At 37.6% G+C, this 17864-nt stretch overlaps 16 protein-coding genes across 16 annotated transcripts; 6 read left to right on the forward strand and 10 right to left on the reverse strand.

Moving 5' to 3' along the window:
* Positions 1 to 95: 95 nt before the first annotated feature.
* LOC122321171 (histone H1-like) lies at positions 96 to 964 on the reverse strand. Its single transcript, XM_043210638.2, has one exon. It carries the CDS (start codon positions 932 to 934, stop codon positions 185 to 187), a length of 750 nt encoding a protein of 249 aa, XP_043066573.2. The 5' UTR covers positions 935 to 964; the 3' UTR covers positions 96 to 184.
* A 1275-nt stretch (positions 965 to 2239) lies between these two features.
* Positions 2240 to 2743, reverse strand: LOC122321176 (histone H3). The gene has a single exon (XM_043210643.2). It carries the CDS (start codon positions 2708 to 2710, stop codon positions 2300 to 2302), a length of 411 nt encoding a protein of 136 aa, XP_043066578.1. The 5' UTR covers positions 2711 to 2743; the 3' UTR covers positions 2240 to 2299.
* Positions 2744 to 2952: 209 nt separating this feature from the next.
* On the forward strand, positions 2953 to 3363 carry LOC138927065 (histone H4). The gene has a single exon (XM_070282580.1). It carries the CDS (start codon positions 2997 to 2999, stop codon positions 3306 to 3308), a length of 312 nt encoding a protein of 103 aa, XP_070138681.1. The 5' UTR covers positions 2953 to 2996; the 3' UTR covers positions 3309 to 3363.
* A 505-nt stretch (positions 3364 to 3868) lies between these two features.
* On the reverse strand, positions 3869 to 4317 carry LOC138927079 (histone H2A). Its single transcript, XM_070282598.1, has one exon. The coding sequence runs from the start codon at positions 4315 to 4317 to the stop codon at positions 3943 to 3945; it is 375 nt and encodes a 124-aa protein (XP_070138699.1). The 3' UTR covers positions 3869 to 3942.
* Positions 4318 to 4361: 44 nt separating this feature from the next.
* Positions 4362 to 5042, forward strand: LOC122321262 (histone H2B). Its single transcript, XM_043210929.2, has one exon. The coding sequence runs from the start codon at positions 4542 to 4544 to the stop codon at positions 4911 to 4913; it is 372 nt and encodes a 123-aa protein (XP_043066864.1). The 5' UTR covers positions 4362 to 4541; the 3' UTR covers positions 4914 to 5042.
* Positions 5043 to 5307: 265 nt separating this feature from the next.
* LOC122321260 (histone H1-like) lies at positions 5308 to 6176 on the reverse strand. The gene has a single exon (XM_043210927.2). The coding sequence runs from the start codon at positions 6144 to 6146 to the stop codon at positions 5397 to 5399; it is 750 nt and encodes a 249-aa protein (XP_043066862.2). The 5' UTR covers positions 6147 to 6176; the 3' UTR covers positions 5308 to 5396.
* Positions 6177 to 7451: 1275 nt separating this feature from the next.
* On the reverse strand, positions 7452 to 7955 carry LOC122321125 (histone H3). The gene has a single exon (XM_043210551.2). The coding sequence runs from the start codon at positions 7920 to 7922 to the stop codon at positions 7512 to 7514; it is 411 nt and encodes a 136-aa protein (XP_043066486.1). The 5' UTR covers positions 7923 to 7955; the 3' UTR covers positions 7452 to 7511.
* Positions 7956 to 8164: 209 nt separating this feature from the next.
* On the forward strand, positions 8165 to 8575 carry LOC138927064 (histone H4). Its single transcript, XM_070282579.1, has one exon. It carries the CDS (start codon positions 8209 to 8211, stop codon positions 8518 to 8520), a length of 312 nt encoding a protein of 103 aa, XP_070138680.1. The 5' UTR covers positions 8165 to 8208; the 3' UTR covers positions 8521 to 8575.
* A 505-nt stretch (positions 8576 to 9080) lies between these two features.
* LOC138927077 (histone H2A) lies at positions 9081 to 9529 on the reverse strand. The gene has a single exon (XM_070282595.1). The coding sequence runs from the start codon at positions 9527 to 9529 to the stop codon at positions 9155 to 9157; it is 375 nt and encodes a 124-aa protein (XP_070138696.1). The 3' UTR covers positions 9081 to 9154.
* Positions 9530 to 9573: 44 nt separating this feature from the next.
* LOC138927078 (histone H2B) lies at positions 9574 to 10254 on the forward strand. The gene has a single exon (XM_070282596.1). The coding sequence runs from the start codon at positions 9754 to 9756 to the stop codon at positions 10123 to 10125; it is 372 nt and encodes a 123-aa protein (XP_070138697.1). The 5' UTR covers positions 9574 to 9753; the 3' UTR covers positions 10126 to 10254.
* A 265-nt stretch (positions 10255 to 10519) lies between these two features.
* On the reverse strand, positions 10520 to 11388 carry LOC122321264 (histone H1-like). The gene has a single exon (XM_043210933.2). The coding sequence runs from the start codon at positions 11356 to 11358 to the stop codon at positions 10609 to 10611; it is 750 nt and encodes a 249-aa protein (XP_043066868.2). The 5' UTR covers positions 11359 to 11388; the 3' UTR covers positions 10520 to 10608.
* A 1275-nt stretch (positions 11389 to 12663) lies between these two features.
* Positions 12664 to 13167, reverse strand: LOC122321265 (histone H3). Its single transcript, XM_043210934.2, has one exon. The coding sequence runs from the start codon at positions 13132 to 13134 to the stop codon at positions 12724 to 12726; it is 411 nt and encodes a 136-aa protein (XP_043066869.1). The 5' UTR covers positions 13135 to 13167; the 3' UTR covers positions 12664 to 12723.
* Positions 13168 to 13376: 209 nt separating this feature from the next.
* LOC138927063 (histone H4) lies at positions 13377 to 13787 on the forward strand. The gene has a single exon (XM_070282578.1). The coding sequence runs from the start codon at positions 13421 to 13423 to the stop codon at positions 13730 to 13732; it is 312 nt and encodes a 103-aa protein (XP_070138679.1). The 5' UTR covers positions 13377 to 13420; the 3' UTR covers positions 13733 to 13787.
* A 505-nt stretch (positions 13788 to 14292) lies between these two features.
* Positions 14293 to 14741, reverse strand: LOC138927081 (histone H2A). The gene has a single exon (XM_070282600.1). It carries the CDS (start codon positions 14739 to 14741, stop codon positions 14367 to 14369), a length of 375 nt encoding a protein of 124 aa, XP_070138701.1. The 3' UTR covers positions 14293 to 14366.
* Positions 14742 to 14785: 44 nt separating this feature from the next.
* LOC122321096 (histone H2B) lies at positions 14786 to 15466 on the forward strand. The gene has a single exon (XM_043210361.2). The coding sequence runs from the start codon at positions 14966 to 14968 to the stop codon at positions 15335 to 15337; it is 372 nt and encodes a 123-aa protein (XP_043066296.1). The 5' UTR covers positions 14786 to 14965; the 3' UTR covers positions 15338 to 15466.
* A 265-nt stretch (positions 15467 to 15731) lies between these two features.
* LOC138927080 (histone H1-like) lies at positions 15732 to 16576 on the reverse strand. Its single transcript, XM_070282599.1, has one exon. The coding sequence runs from the start codon at positions 16568 to 16570 to the stop codon at positions 15821 to 15823; it is 750 nt and encodes a 249-aa protein (XP_070138700.1). The 5' UTR covers positions 16571 to 16576; the 3' UTR covers positions 15732 to 15820.
* Positions 16577 to 17864: the final 1288 nt, after the last annotated feature.

Consider the following 17864-nt stretch of genomic DNA (forward strand, 5'->3'; position numbering starts at 1 on the left):
GCTATTTTGAATCCAATTAGGATTAAGATACTCTTCTAAAATGTCAAGCTAAGCAAAATTGATATTTTTTCTCTTTAAAAAATGTATTGTAGCCCTGAAAAGGGCTTGTTTAATGTAATTTTAGATATCGAAATCTAAAATTGCGATTGCGAAACTGTACAAATATAATGCACATTATCACAATTTATTTTTTCGCTGCCGTGGTCTTAGCTTTCGGCTTCTTTGCGGTAGTAGGAGCTGGTGCTTTCTTTACCGTCTTCTTGGGCTTAGCGGATGCAGCTGGTTTAGCCTTTGGGGCTTTAGCTGCCTTTGGTTTCGCCGATGATGGCTTCACTTTTGTTGCTACTGTTTTAGCCTTAACGGTACCAGACTTCTTAGCGTCCTTTGCCTTGGCCTTCTCGGGTTTCTTCTTTTCAGCTGTCTTCTTGGTAGCCACGGCTTTTTTAGTTTTCGGCTTCTTGTCGGCAGCTCCCGCGGCCTTCTTAGTCGTGGCTCCGGTCTTCTTGGTCGATACCTTCTTGCTTTTAGTTTTTTTCTCAACAGAAGAAGGCTTCGGCTTGGGCTCCTTTTTGGCTGAAGCCGATAATTTAAAGGAACCAGAAGCACCCTTTCCCTTCGTCTGGATCAGCTTACCATTGGCCACAGCAGACTTCAGGTACTTCTTGATGAAAGGAGCCAGTTTCTGAGCATCGCACTTGTATGTGGCAGTGATGTACTTCTTGATTGCTAGAAGCGAGGAGCCCCCACGCTCCTTCAAATTCTTAATTGAAGCGTCTACCATTTGTTGAGTTGGCGGATGCGATGGTGGTGCTGCGGTCTTCTTCGCTTTTGTGGCAGCAGATCCAGTTGCCTTTTTGGCTGCTACTTTCTTCTCAGCCGGCGCCGGTGGAGCTGCCACAGGAGACGCGGATGTAGCTACTGCTGAATCAGACATTCTTTAAATTTTTATTCACAAAAATAAACTTTTTTTATGCAAAAAATAGCCCGCGAACCCACATCCAAAGTCCCTTGTTCGGATGAGAATCGAGGAGGAGAGCAGTTTGACTATGTGTTTGGCACAGTTCATTTGTGTTACAAATGTTTTTTCAAAGGGTGTAATTATTTTTCATTATTTTGTTCTTATGATAATAAAATTAATGTTTGTTTTAATTGCGTTTGAATCTTAAATATTCAAAATTTGAGGAAAACCTTTCTCAGTTGCCGTATATAGATTCGATACTTTTTTTTGGGTACCCGAAAGTGCACGTTTACGTTAATATCTTAAATATTTTGCATTAAAACGTCATTAAAAATATAAAATTGTTGTATTTTTTGTTAATTTACTACTGAAAGTCTTAAATTGAACTTTCAACTACCAGCTATGCAAAACGTAACTATATTTTTATGAAGTATTCATGCTTAAATATAGCTTTTAAAATGACCCTTTCCTGGATAAAATGTGAACTTTCATTTGACATTAAGAAACTGTTTTCGTACTAAAAAATATTATTTTTCTAAAATAATGTAAATTAAAATGTTTAATATTAGAATAAATCTTATCTATTTCCCATTCTGCATATCTTAAAAATTCTAAATTCATTTTCGTCTCAAAAATGGATTGTATATTTTCCACTGGTAGCTCGAAGGTATACGTTGAGGCTAGTAATTTATATTCTGAATGTGTTCATATTACCAATAAACTTTTCTTACTTAACTTTTAGTTACCATATTAAAACGCAAAAAATAAACTACAATTTGTTCTTGGGACTAATGAATTTTATTTGACAATATATACACAATTTACTATATTATTTAATAATATACAACTTATAAATTAGTTTCCAATAGACAATATGTATATTAAAAAAAAAATGAAATGTAATTCAACTTTTTTATAACAAGACCCTTCGACCCTTTGCCGCTTTTGTAAAAATCATAATAACATTATTTATAAATTATTAATAAATGATTATTTTGATGATCCGCTGCTCACACAAGACCAGACATATTTTTGGTTCTTCATATATGTATCTTCCAAATAATGACAACAGTGTATTTCAATGTTTATTTTGTAAACAATTCCTTATTTATAAAAAAAAACATGCTTTTAAATGCTTGGATTTATTTTAGTTATAATATATATCCTAGCGTTCGAAAAAAAAATATTTAAACCTAACCTATTTTAACCTTTTAAACCTAAAAATAAGTTCTGTAAAATCAAAATAGTTATTCAAATCTCAGTTAAAAAAAGCTTTGTGGTCCTGAAAAGGACCGATTTTTTAGTTTAAATTTAAGGGCTGCCAATTGACAATTGTTCAATTTAAGCGCGCTCTCCACGGATACGACGGGCCAGCTGGATGTCTTTGGGCATAATAGTAACACGCTTAGCATGGATGGCGCACAAATTGGTATCTTCAAACAGACCAACCAGATAGGCTTCGCTAGCTTCCTGCAAAGCCATCACAGCAGAGCTCTGGAAGCGCAAATCTGTCTTGAAATCCTGAGCTATTTCACGCACCAACCGCTGGAATGGCAGTTTACGGATCAACAGCTCAGTACTCTTCTGGTAGCGACGGATCTCACGGAGAGCCACAGTTCCGGGGCGATAGCGATGGGGCTTCTTTACTCCTCCGGTGGCTGGCGCACTTTTACGTGCGGCCTTTGTAGCCAGTTGTTTGCGTGGGGCCTTGCCACCAGTCGATTTACGAGCAGTCTGCTTTGTACGAGCCATTTCAATTTCCAAATTCACTGTTCTCTTCGCGCCTCTAATAACACAATAAACGTGCTGCCCGTTTCGCTACCTCTTTATATACCAGAAACGCCGAGGGTTGAAAAGAGGGAGATAGAACGACCTGCCATTTCGTCTATTGGGTTTACGAAGAGCGGGAAAAGCATATCGCTCCGAACTCTTCGAATTCTCGTTGAATCGGTATAAAGAGCGGTGGCTCCTTCCGCGTTAAGTTAGTTCTTCAGTGACTATCGTGCAGTGTCGTATCGTTAATAAACAAAACTGAAAAATGACTGGACGCGGTAAAGGTGGCAAAGGTCTGGGAAAAGGTGGCGCTAAGCGTCATCGCAAAGTCTTGCGTGATAACATCCAGGGTATTACGAAGCCAGCTATCCGTCGTTTGGCTCGTCGTGGCGGTGTGAAGCGCATCTCTGGTCTTATCTACGAGGAAACTCGTGGAGTTCTAAAAGTGTTTTTGGAGAACGTAATTCGCGATGCTGTCACCTACACCGAACACGCCAAAAGGAAGACCGTGACGGCCATGGATGTTGTTTATGCCCTGAAGAGACAAGGACGCACTCTATACGGCTTTGGCGGTTAAAATTATTTTTGTACAGCCTGTACTTAACTATGTATACAATCGGTCCTTTTCAGGACCACAATTTGTTTTAACAGAAAAAGAGAAATAAATTTTAAATAATACCTACATATCTTAGCCTATTAGACAATAAATATATCTAATTATTCAGCACGCTTAAGGCATGCGGCACCCACCAGTGGACTGAAGTCTACACTTATAGTAAAATATATATTGTAGTTTATACAATTCGTTAATATATGTGTATTATACAATCAATAAAAACGCACAATATGACTTAAATCTAAAAGTTTTATTTTAAAAAGAGAAAGAAACTACTAGAAAAGAAGCTTCATATATATATTTTTTTCAATCACACTTCACGCAAATAATAAATACGAAATTCTTGAATTTTATATGTAAGTGGAATTTCAACTTTTATTTCTATCATAGATACATAATGTATCCACAAACATACATTTTTCTCCAATAAATCTGTTTAGAATATTTTTTTGTTGTTTAAACTATTGTCTTGGCCTAATATTTCTAATGAAAATTTGCATTCTTCTTAAATGGTTTGGTCGTCCTGAAAAGGACGTTTGGGTTTATATATGAGTTTATGTACAAGCAGGTAAGATACAGGACCGCAATTAAATCTTTAAGCCTTCTTCTCGGTCTTCTTTGGCAACAGGACAGCCTGGATGTTGGGCAGAACGCCACCCTGAGCAATGGTGACACCAGAGAGCAGCTTGTTCAACTCCTCGTCATTGCGAATGGCCAACTGCAGATGACGGGGAATGATCCTAGTCTTCTTGTTGTCACGGGCAGCATTGCCAGCTAACTCGAGAACTTCAGCTGCCAGGTATTCCATAACGGCAGCCAGATAAACAGGAGCGCCGGCACCAACGCGTTCAGCATAGTTGCCTTTGCGGAGCAGACGGTGAATACGTCCAACGGGAAACTGAAGACCAGCACGATTCGATCGGGACTTTGCCTTTCCCTTCACTTTTCCACCCTTGCCACGGCCAGACATATTTTTTTACTTCACGTTTATTCACTTCACACACGAATATTGAACACAACTTCGGAACACCAATTTATACCTATGCGTTTGCCTTTGCGTTCCGTTGGGGGTAGGTCGTTTCTGATGAACATTTTGAATAGCAGACCTGAAAACCCTGCTCGAATAAAAGTACTAAAAACTGATCCAACACCAACTTTGGTATAAGTGGAAGTGAAGTGAATTTTAAAGTAATAATGCCGCCGAAAACCAGTGGAAAGGCAGCCAAGAAGGCTGGCAAAGCTCAGAAAAATATAACCAAGAACGATAAGAAGAAGAAGCGCAAGAGGAAGGAAAGCTATGCCATCTACATCTACAAGGTTCTGAAGCAGGTCCACCCTGACACTGGAATTTCGTCTAAAGCTATGAGTATAATGAACAGCTTCGTGAACGATATCTTTGAGCGTATTGCTGCTGAGGCATCGCGTCTGGCGCATTACAACAAGCGCTCGACCATCACCAGTCGGGAAATCCAAACGGCTGTTCGCCTTCTCCTGCCTGGAGAGTTGGCCAAGCACGCCGTCAGTGAAGGAACCAAGGCTGTCACCAAGTATACAAGCTCCAAGTAGATTTCTCGCTTGATGGGCAGAATGATCGAAAAAAGGCCCTTTTCAGGGCCACAACATTATTTCATCAAAGACACCCATTTTTCAATAAAAGTAAATAAATTAATTGTTTGAAATCGTTTTTGTAAGAAACTGAAATTTAATTTATGTTGTTTTAGTATTAATATACTATATTATAAATAGCCAATTCGCGATCGCTATTTTAAATCCAATTAGGATGGATGAAATTTATATTTATACTGTATTAGCATTTATATAATATATTATATTCTTATATTAATACAATTTTCAAAATTACGATTGCTATTTTGAATCCAATTAGGATTAAGATACTCTTCTAAAATGTCAAGCTAAGCAAAATTGATATTTTTTCTCTTTAAAAAATGTATTGTAGCCCTGAAAAGGGCTTGTTTAATGTAATTTTAGATATCGAAATCTAAAATTGCGATTGCGAAACTGTACAAATATAATGCACATTATCACAATTTATTTTTTCGCTGCCGTGGTCTTAGCTTTCGGCTTCTTTGCGGTAGTAGGAGCTGGTGCTTTCTTTACCGTCTTCTTGGGCTTAGCGGATGCAGCTGGTTTAGCCTTTGGGGCTTTAGCTGCCTTTGGTTTCGCCGATGATGGCTTCACTTTTGTTGCTACTGTTTTAGCCTTAACGGTACCAGACTTCTTAGCGTCCTTTGCCTTGGCCTTCTCGGTTTTCTTCTTTTCAGCTGTCTTCTTGGTAGCCACGGCTTTTTTAGTTTTCGGCTTCTTGTCGGCAGCTCCCGCGGCCTTCTTAGTGGTGGCTCCGGTCTTCTTGGTCGATACCTTCTTGCTTTTAGTTTTTTTCTCAACAGAAGAAGGCTTCGGCTTGGGCTCCTTTTTGGCTGAAGCCGATAATTTAAAGGAACCAGAAGCACCCTTTCCCTTCGTCTGGATCAGCTTACCATTGGCCACAGCAGACTTCAGGTACTTCTTGATGAAAGGAGCCAGTTTCTGAGCATCGCACTTGTATGTGGCAGTGATGTACTTCTTGATTGCTAGAAGCGAGGAGCCCCCACGCTCCTTCAAATTCTTAATTGAAGCGTCTACCATTTGTTGAGTTGGCGGATGCGATGGTGGTGCTGCGGTCTTCTTCGCTTTTGTGGCAGCAGATCCAGTTGCCTTTTTGGCTGCTACTTTCTTCTCAGCCGGCGCCGGTGGAGCTGCCACAGGAGACGCGGATGTAGCTACTGCTGAATCAGACATTCTTTAAATTTTTATTCACAAAAATAAACTTTTTTTATGCAAAAAATAGCCCGCGAACCCACATCCAAAGTCCCTTGTTCGGATGAGAATCGAGGAGGAGAGCAGTTTGACTATGTGTTTGGCACAGTTCATTTGTGTTACAAATGTTTTTTCAAAGGGTGTAATTATTTTTCATTATTTTGTTCTTATGATAATAAAATTAATGTTTGTTTTAATTGCGTTTGAATCTTAAATATTCAAAATTTGAGGAAAACCTTTCTCAGTTGCCGTATATAGATTCGATACTTTTTTTTGGGTACCCGAAAGTGCACGTTTACGTTAATATCTTAAATATTTTGCATTAAAACGTCATTAAAAATATAAAATTGTTGTATTTTTTGTTAATTTACTACTGAAAGTCTTAAATTGAACTTTCAACTACCAGCTATGCAAAACGTAACTATATTTTTATGAAGTATTCATGCTTAAATATAGCTTTTAAAATGACCCTTTCCTGGATAAAATGTGAACTTTCATTTGACATTAAGAAACTGTTTTCGTACTAAAAAATATTATTTTTCTAAAATAATGTAAATTAAAATGTTTAATATTAGAATAAATCTTATCTATTTCCCATTCTGCATATCTTAAAAATTCTAAATTCATTTTCGTCTCAAAAATGGATTGTATATTTTCCACTGGTAGCTCGAAGGTATACGTTGAGGCTAGTAATTTATATTCTGAATGTGTTCATATTACCAATAAACTTTTCTTACTTAACTTTTAGTTACCATATTAAAACGCAAAAAATAAACTACAATTTGTTCTTGGGACTAATGAATTTTATTTGACAATATATACACAATTTACTATATTATTTAATAATATACAACTTATAAATTAGTTTCCAATAGACAATATGTATATTAAAAAAAAAAATGAAATGTAATTCAACTTTTTTATAACAAGACCCTTCGACCCTTTGTCGCTTTTGTAAAAATCATAATAACATTATTTATAAATTATTAATAAATGATTATTTTGATGATCCGCTGCTCACACAAGACCAGACATATTTTTGGTTCTTCATATATGTATCTTCCAAATAATGACAACAGTGTATTTCAATGTTTATTTTGTAAACAATTCCTTATTTATAAAAAAAAACATGCTTTTAAATGCTTGGATTTATTTTAGTTATAATATATATCCTAGCGTTCGAAAAAAAATATTTAAACCTAACCTATTTTAACCTTTTAAACCTAAAAATAAGTTCTGTAAAATCAAAATAGTTATTCAAATCTCAGTTAAAAAAAGCTTTGTGGTCCTGAAAAGGACCGATTTTTTAGTTTAAATTTAAGGGCTGCCAATTGACAATTGTTCAATTTAAGCGCGCTCTCCACGGATACGACGGGCCAGCTGGATGTCTTTGGGCATAATAGTAACACGCTTAGCATGGATGGCGCACAAATTGGTATCTTCAAACAGACCAACCAGATAGGCTTCGCTAGCTTCCTGCAAAGCCATCACAGCAGAGCTCTGGAAGCGCAAATCTGTCTTGAAATCCTGAGCTATTTCACGCACCAACCGCTGGAATGGCAGTTTACGGATCAACAGCTCAGTACTCTTCTGGTAGCGACGGATCTCACGGAGAGCCACAGTTCCGGGGCGATAGCGATGGGGCTTCTTTACTCCTCCGGTGGCTGGCGCACTTTTACGTGCGGCCTTTGTAGCCAGTTGTTTGCGTGGGGCCTTGCCACCAGTCGATTTACGAGCAGTCTGCTTTGTACGAGCCATTTCAATTTCCAAATTCACTGTTCTCTTCGCGCCTCTAATAACACAATAAACGTGCTGCCCGTTTCGCTACCTCTTTATATACCAGAAACGCCGAGGGTTGAAAAGAGGGAGATAGAACGACCTGCCATTTCGTCTATTGGGTTTACGAAGAGCGGGAAAAGCATATCGCTCCGAACTCTTCGAATTCTCGTTGAATCGGTATAAAGAGCGGTGGCTCCTTCCGCGTTAAGTTAGTTCTTCAGTGACTATCGTGCAGTGTCGTATCGTTAATAAACAAAACTGAAAAATGACTGGACGCGGTAAAGGTGGCAAAGGTCTGGGAAAAGGTGGCGCTAAGCGTCATCGCAAAGTCTTGCGTGATAACATCCAGGGTATTACGAAGCCAGCTATCCGTCGTTTGGCTCGTCGTGGCGGTGTGAAGCGCATCTCTGGTCTTATCTACGAGGAAACTCGTGGAGTTCTAAAAGTGTTTTTGGAGAACGTAATTCGCGATGCTGTCACCTACACCGAACACGCCAAAAGGAAGACCGTGACGGCCATGGATGTTGTTTATGCCCTGAAGAGACAAGGACGCACTCTATACGGCTTTGGCGGTTAAAATTATTTTTGTACAGCCTGTACTTAACTATGTATACAATCGGTCCTTTTCAGGACCACAATTTGTTTTAACAGAAAAAGAGAAATAAATTTTAAATAATACCTACATATCTTAGCCTATTAGACAATAAATATATCTAATTATTCAGCACGCTTAAGGCATGCGGCACCCACCAGTGGACTGAAGTCTACACTTATAGTAAAATATATATTGTAGTTTATACAATTCGTTAATATATGTGTATTATACAATCAATAAAAACGCACAATATGACTTAAATCTAAAAGTTTTATTTTAAAAAGAGAAAGAAACTACTAGAAAAGAAGCTTCATATATATATTTTTTTCAATCACACTTCACGCAAATAATAAATACGAAATTCTTGAATTTTATATGTAAGTGGAATTTCAACTTTTATTTCTATCATAGATACATAATGTATCCACAAACATACATTTTTCTCCAATAAATCTGTTTAGAATATTTTTTTGTTGTTTAAACTATTGTCTTGGCCTAATATTTCTAATGAAAATTTGCATTCTTCTTAAATGGTTTGGTCGTCCTGAAAAGGACGTTTGGGTTTATATATGAGTTTATGTACAAGCAGGTAAGATACAGGACCGCAATTAAATCTTTAAGCCTTCTTCTCGGTCTTCTTTGGCAACAGGACAGCCTGGATGTTGGGCAGAACGCCACCCTGAGCAATGGTGACACCAGAGAGCAGCTTGTTCAACTCCTCGTCATTGCGAATGGCCAACTGCAGATGACGGGGAATGATCCTAGTCTTCTTGTTGTCACGGGCAGCATTGCCAGCTAACTCGAGAACTTCAGCTGCCAGGTATTCCATAACGGCAGCCAGATAAACAGGAGCGCCGGCACCAACGCGTTCAGCATAGTTGCCTTTGCGGAGCAGACGGTGAATACGTCCAACGGGAAACTGAAGACCAGCACGATTCGATCGGGACTTTGCCTTTCCCTTCACTTTTCCACCCTTGCCACGGCCAGACATATTTTTTTACTTCACGTTTATTCACTTCACACACGAATATTGAACACAACTTCGGAACACCAATTTATACCTATGCGTTTGCCTTTGCGTTCCGTTGGGGGTAGGTCGTTTCTGATGAACATTTTGAATAGCAGACCTGAAAACCCTGCTCGAATAAAAGTACTAAAAACTGATCCAACACCAACTTTGGTATAAGTGGAAGTGAAGTGAATTTTAAAGTAATAATGCCGCCGAAAACCAGTGGAAAGGCAGCCAAGAAGGCTGGCAAAGCTCAGAAAAATATAACCAAGAACGATAAGAAGAAGAAGCGCAAGAGGAAGGAAAGCTATGCCATCTACATCTACAAGGTTCTGAAGCAGGTCCACCCTGACACTGGAATTTCGTCTAAAGCTATGAGTATAATGAACAGCTTCGTGAACGATATCTTTGAGCGTATTGCTGCTGAGGCATCGCGTCTGGCGCATTACAACAAGCGCTCGACCATCACCAGTCGGGAAATCCAAACGGCTGTTCGCCTTCTCCTGCCTGGAGAGTTGGCCAAGCACGCCGTCAGTGAAGGAACCAAGGCTGTCACCAAGTATACAAGCTCCAAGTAGATTTCTCGCTTGATGGGCAGAATGATCGAAAAAAGGCCCTTTTCAGGGCCACAACATTATTTCATCAAAGACACCCATTTTTCAATAAAAGTAAATAAATTAATTGTTTGAAATCGTTTTTGTAAGAAACTGAAATTTAATTTATGTTGTTTTAGTATTAATATACTATATTATAAATAGCCAATTCGCGATCGCTATTTTAAATCCAATTAGGATGGATGAAATTTATATTTATACTGTATTAGCATTTATATAATATATTATATTCTTATATTAATACAATTTTCAAAATTACGATTGCTATTTTGAATCCAATTAGGATTAAGATACTCTTCTAAAATGTCAAGCTAAGCAAAATTGATATTTTTTCTCTTTAAAAAATGTATTGTAGCCCTGAAAAGGGCTTGTTTAATGTAATTTTAGATATCGAAATCTAAAATTGCGATTGCGAAACTGTACAAATATAATGCACATTATCACAATTTATTTTTTCGCTGCCGTGGTCTTAGCTTTCGGCTTCTTTGCGGTAGTAGGAGCTGGTGCTTTCTTTACCGTCTTCTTGGGCTTAGCGGATGCAGCTGGTTTAGCCTTTGGGGCTTTAGCTGCCTTTGGTTTCGCCGATGATGGCTTCACTTTTGTTGCTACTGTTTTAGCCTTAACGGTACCAGACTTCTTAGCGTCCTTTGCCTTGGCCTTCTCGGTTTTCTTCTTTTCAGCTGTCTTCTTGGTAGCCACGGCTTTTTTAGTTTTCGGCTTCTTGTCGGCAGCTCCCGCGGCCTTCTTAGTGGTGGCTCCGGTCTTCTTGGTCGATACCTTCTTGCTTTTAGTTTTTTTCTCAACAGAAGAAGGCTTCGGCTTGGGCTCCTTTTTGGCTGAAGCCGATAATTTAAAGGAACCAGAAGCACCCTTTCCCTTCGTCTGGATCAGCTTACCATTGGCCACAGCAGACTTCAGGTACTTCTTGATGAAAGGAGCCAGTTTCTGAGCATCGCACTTGTATGTGGCAGTGATGTACTTCTTGATTGCTAGAAGCGAGGAGCCCCCACGCTCCTTCAAATTCTTAATTGAAGCGTCTACCATTTGTTGAGTTGGCGGATGCGATGGTGGTGCTGCGGTCTTCTTCGCTTTTGTGGCAGCAGATCCAGTTGCCTTTTTGGCTGCTACTTTCTTCTCAGCCGGCGCCGGTGGAGCTGCCACAGGAGACGCGGATGTAGCTACTGCTGAATCAGACATTCTTTAAATTTTTATTCACAAAAATAAACTTTTTTTATGCAAAAAATAGCCCGCGAACCCACATCCAAAGTCCCTTGTTCGGATGAGAATCGAGGAGGAGAGCAGTTTGACTATGTGTTTGGCACAGTTCATTTGTGTTACAAATGTTTTTTCAAAGGGTGTAATTATTTTTCATTATTTTGTTCTTATGATAATAAAATTAATGTTTGTTTTAATTGCGTTTGAATCTTAAATATTCAAAATTTGAGGAAAACCTTTCTCAGTTGCCGTATATAGATTCGATACTTTTTTTTGGGTACCCGAAAGTGCACGTTTACGTTAATATCTTAAATATTTTGCATTAAAACGTCATTAAAAATATAAAATTGTTGTATTTTTTGTTAATTTACTACTGAAAGTCTTAAATTGAACTTTCAACTACCAGCTATGCAAAACGTAACTATATTTTTATGAAGTATTCATGCTTAAATATAGCTTTTAAAATGACCCTTTCCTGGATAAAATGTGAACTTTCATTTGACATTAAGAAACTGTTTTCGTACTAAAAAATATTATTTTTCTAAAATAATGTAAATTAAAATGTTTAATATTAGAATAAATCTTATCTATTTCCCATTCTGCATATCTTAAAAATTCTAAATTCATTTTCGTCTCAAAAATGGATTGTATATTTTCCACTGGTAGCTCGAAGGTATACGTTGAGGCTAGTAATTTATATTCTGAATGTGTTCATATTACCAATAAACTTTTCTTACTTAACTTTTAGTTACCATATTAAAACGCAAAAAATAAACTACAATTTGTTCTTGGGACTAATGAATTTTATTTGACAATATATACACAATTTACTATATTATTTAATAATATACAACTTATAAATTAGTTTCCAATAGACAATATGTATATTAAAAAAAAAAATGAAATGTAATTCAACTTTTTTATAACAAGACCCTTCGACCCTTTGCCGCTTTTGTAAAAATCATAATAACATTATTTATAAATTATTAATAAATGATTATTTTGATGATCCGCTGCTCACACAAGACCAGACATATTTTTGGTTCTTCATATATGTATCTTCCAAATAATGACAACAGTGTATTTCAATGTTTATTTTGTAAACAATTCCTTATTTATAAAAAAAAACATGCTTTTAAATGCTTGGATTTATTTTAGTTATAATATATATCCTAGCGTTCGAAAAAAAATATTTAAACCTAACCTATTTTAACCTTTTAAACCTAAAAATAAGTTCTGTAAAATCAAAATAGTTATTCAAATCTCAGTTAAAAAAAGCTTTGTGGTCCTGAAAAGGACCGATTTTTTAGTTTAAATTTAAGGGCTGCCAATTGACAATTGTTCAATTTAAGCGCGCTCTCCACGGATACGACGGGCCAGCTGGATGTCTTTGGGCATAATAGTAACACGCTTAGCATGGATGGCGCACAAATTGGTATCTTCAAACAGACCAACCAGATAGGCTTCGCTAGCTTCCTGCAAAGCCATCACAGCAGAGCTCTGGAAGCGCAAATCTGTCTTGAAATCCTGAGCTATTTCACGCACCAACCGCTGGAATGGCAGTTTACGGATCAACAGCTCAGTACTCTTCTGGTAGCGACGGATCTCACGGAGAGCCACAGTTCCGGGGCGATAGCGATGGGGCTTCTTTACTCCTCCGGTGGCTGGCGCACTTTTACGTGCGGCCTTTGTAGCCAGTTGTTTGCGTGGGGCCTTGCCACCAGTCGATTTACGAGCAGTCTGCTTTGTACGAGCCATTTCAATTTCCAAATTCACTGTTCTCTTCGCGCCTCTAATAACACAATAAACGTGCTGCCCGTTTCGCTACCTCTTTATATACCAGAAACGCCGAGGGTTGAAAAGAGGGAGATAGAACGACCTGCCATTTCGTCTATTGGGTTTACGAAGAGCGGGAAAAGCATATCGCTCCGAACTCTTCGAATTCTCGTTGAATCGGTATAAAGAGCGGTGGCTCCTTCCGCGTTAAGTTAGTTCTTCAGTGACTATCGTGCAGTGTCGTATCGTTAATAAACAAAACTGAAAAATGACTGGACGCGGTAAAGGTGGCAAAGGTCTGGGAAAAGGTGGCGCTAAGCGTCATCGCAAAGTCTTGCGTGATAACATCCAGGGTATTACGAAGCCAGCTATCCGTCGTTTGGCTCGTCGTGGCGGTGTGAAGCGCATCTCTGGTCTTATCTACGAGGAAACTCGTGGAGTTCTAAAAGTGTTTTTGGAGAACGTAATTCGCGATGCTGTCACCTACACCGAACACGCCAAAAGGAAGACCGTGACGGCCATGGATGTTGTTTATGCCCTGAAGAGACAAGGACGCACTCTATACGGCTTTGGCGGTTAAAATTATTTTTGTACAGCCTGTACTTAACTATGTATACAATCGGTCCTTTTCAGGACCACAATTTGTTTTAACAGAAAAAGAGAAATAAATTTTAAATAATACCTACATATCTTAGCCTATTAGACAATAAATATATCTAATTATTCAGCACGCTTAAGGCATGCGGCACCCACCAGTGGACTGAAGTCTACACTTATAGTAAAATATATATTGTAGTTTATACAATTCGTTAATATATGTGTATTATACAATCAATAAAAACGCACAATATGACTTAAATCTAAAAGTTTTATTTTAAAAAGAGAAAGAAACTACTAGAAAAGAAGCTTCATATATATATTTTTTTCAATCACACTTCACGCAAATAATAAATACGAAATTCTTGAATTTTATATGTAAGTGGAATTTCAACTTTTATTTCTATCATAGATACATAATGTATCCACAAACATACATTTTTCTCCAATAAATCTGTTTAGAATATTTTTTTGTTGTTTAAACTATTGTCTTGGCCTAATATTTCTAATGAAAATTTGCATTCTTCTTAAATGGTTTGGTCGTCCTGAAAAGGACGTTTGGGTTTATATATGAGTTTATGTACAAGCAGGTAAGATACAGGACCGCAATTAAATCTTTAAGCCTTCTTCTCGGTCTTCTTTGGCAACAGGACAGCCTGGATGTTGGGCAGAACGCCACCCTGAGCAATGGTGACACCAGAGAGCAGCTTGTTCAACTCCTCGTCATTGCGAATGGCCAACTGCAGATGACGGGGAATGATCCTAGTCTTCTTGTTGTCACGGGCAGCATTGCCAGCTAACTCGAGAACTTCAGCTGCCAGGTATTCCATAACGGCAGCCAGATAAACAGGAGCGCCGGCACCAACGCGTTCAGCATAGTTGCCTTTGCGGAGCAGACGGTGAATACGTCCAACGGGAAACTGAAGACCAGCACGATTCGATCGGGACTTTGCCTTTCCCTTCACTTTTCCACCCTTGCCACGGCCAGACATATTTTTTTACTTCACGTTTATTCACTTCACACACGAATATTGAACACAACTTCGGAACACCAATTTATACCTATGCGTTTGCCTTTGCGTTCCGTTGGGGGTAGGTCGTTTCTGATGAACATTTTGAATAGCAGACCTGAAAACCCTGCTCGAATAAAAGTACTAAAAACTGATCCAACACCAACTTTGGTATAAGTGGAAGTGAAGTGAATTTTAAAGTAATAATGCCGCCGAAAACCAGTGGAAAGGCAGCCAAGAAGGCTGGCAAAGCTCAGAAAAATATAACCAAGAACGATAAGAAGAAGAAGCGCAAGAGGAAGGAAAGCTATGCCATCTACATCTACAAGGTTCTGAAGCAGGTCCACCCTGACACTGGAATTTCGTCTAAAGCTATGAGTATAATGAACAGCTTCGTGAACGATATCTTTGAGCGTATTGCTGCTGAGGCATCGCGTCTGGCGCATTACAACAAGCGCTCGACCATCACCAGTCGGGAAATCCAAACGGCTGTTCGCCTTCTCCTGCCTGGAGAGTTGGCCAAGCACGCCGTCAGTGAAGGAACCAAGGCTGTCACCAAGTATACAAGCTCCAAGTAGATTTCTCGCTTGATGGGCAGAATGATCGAAAAAAGGCCCTTTTCAGGGCCACAACATTATTTCATCAAAGACACCCATTTTTCAATAAAAGTAAATAAATTAATTGTTTGAAATCGTTTTTGTAAGAAACTGAAATTTAATTTATGTTGTTTTAGTATTAATATACTATATTATAAATAGCCAATTCGCGATCGCTATTTTAAATCCAATTAGGATGGATGAAATTTATATTTATACTGTATTAGCATTTATATAATATATTATATTCTTATATTAATACAATTTTCAAAATTACGATTGCTATTTTGAATCCAATTAGGATTAAGATACTCTTCTAAAATGTCAAGCTAAGCAAAATTGATATTTTTTCTCTTTAAAAAATGTATTGTAGCCCTGAAAAGGGCTTGTTTAATGTAATTTTAGATATCGAAATCTAAAATTGCGATTGCGAAACTGTACAAATATAATGCACATTATCACAATTTATTTTTTCGCTGCCGTGGTCTTAGCTTTCGGCTTCTTTGCGGTAGTAGGAGCTGGTGCTTTCTTTACCGTCTTCTTGGGCTTAGCGGATGCAGCTGGTTTAGCCTTTGGGGCTTTAGCTGCCTTTGGTTTCGCCGATGATGGCTTCACTTTTGTTGCTACTGTTTTAGCCTTAACGGTACCAGACTTCTTAGCGTCCTTTGCCTTGGCCTTCTCGGTTTTCTTCTTTTCAGCTGTCTTCTTGGTAGCCACGGCTTTTTTAGTTTTCGGCTTCTTGTCGGCAGCTCCCGCGGCCTTCTTAGTGGTGGCTCCGGTCTTCTTGGTCGATACCTTCTTGCTTTTAGTTTTTTTCTCAACAGAAGAAGGCTTCGGCTTGGGCTCCTTTTTGGCTGAAGCCGATAATTTAAAGGAACCAGAAGCACCCTTTCCCTTCGTCTGGATCAGCTTACCATTGGCCACAGCAGACTTCAGGTACTTCTTGATGAAAGGAGCCAGTTTCTGAGCATCGCACTTGTATGTGGCAGTGATGTACTTCTTGATTGCTAGAAGCGAGGAGCCCCCACGCTCCTTCAAATTCTTAATTGAAGCGTCTACCATTTGTTGAGTTGGCGGATGCGATGGTGGTGCTGCGGTCTTCTTCGCTTTTGTGGCAGCAGATCCAGTTGCCTTTTTGGCTGCTACTTTCTTCTCAGCCGGCGCCGGTGGAGCTGCCACAGGAGACGCGGATGTAGCTACTGCTGAATCAGACATTCTTTAAATTTTATTCACAAAAATAAACTTTTTTTATGCATAAAATAGCCCGCCAACCCACTCCCAAAGTCCCTTGTTCGGATGAGAATCGAGGAGGAGAGCAGTTTGACTATGTGTTTGGCACAGTTCATTTGTGTTACAAATGTTTTTTCAAAGGGTGTAATTATTTTTCATTATTTTGTTCTTATGATAATAAAATTAATGTTTGTTTTAATTGCGTTTGAATCTTAAATATTCAAAATTTGAGGAAAACCTTTCTCAGTTGCCGTATATAGATTCGATACTTTTTTTTGGGTACCCGAAAGTGCACGTTTACGTTAATATCTTAAATATTTTGCATTAAAACGTCATTAAAATATAAAATTGTTGTATTTTTTGTTAATTTACTACTGAAAGTCTTAAATTGAACTTTCAACTACCAGCTATGCAAAACGTAACTATATTTTTATGAAGTATTCATGCTTAAATATAGCTTTTAAAATGACCCTTTCCTGGATAAAATGTGAACTTTCATTTGACATTAAGAAACTGTTTTCGTACTAAAAAATATTATTTTTCTAAAATTAATGTAAATTAAAATGTTTAATATTAGAATAAATCTTATCTATTTCCCATTCTGCATATCTTAAAAATTCTAAATTCATTTTCGTCTCAAAAATGGATTGTATATTTTCCACTGGTAGCTCGAAGGTATACGTTGAGGCTAGTAATTTATATTCTGAATGTGTTCATATTACCAATAAACTTTTCTTACTTAACTTTTAGTTACCATATTAAAACGCAAAAAATAAACTACAATTTGTTCTTGGGACTAATGAATTTTATTTGACAATATATACACAATTTACTATATTATTTAATAATATACAACTTATAAATTAGTTTCCAATAGACAATATGTATATTAAAAAAAAAAATGAAATGTAATTCAACTTTTTTATAACAAGACCCTTCGACCCTTTGCCGCTTTTGTAAAAATCATAATAACATTATTTATAAATTATTAATAAATGATTATTTTGATGATCCGCTGCTCACACAAGACCAGACATATTTTTGGTTCTTCATATATGTATCTTCCAAATAATGACAACAGTGTATTTCAATGTTTATTTTGTAAACAATTCCTTATTTATAAAAAAAAACATGCTTTTAAATGCTTGGATTTATTTTAGTTATAATATATATCCTAGCGTTCGAAAAAAAATATTTAAACCTAACCTATTTTAACCTTTTAAACCTAAAAATAAGTTCTGTAAAATCAAAATAGTTATTCAAATCTCAGTTAAAAAAA

The sequence above is a fragment of the Drosophila bipectinata genome, unplaced genomic scaffold (assembly GCF_030179905.1).
Source record: "Drosophila bipectinata strain 14024-0381.07 unplaced genomic scaffold, DbipHiC1v2 scaffold_165, whole genome shotgun sequence".
NCBI classification, from domain to species: domain Eukaryota; kingdom Metazoa; phylum Arthropoda; class Insecta; order Diptera; family Drosophilidae; genus Drosophila; species Drosophila bipectinata.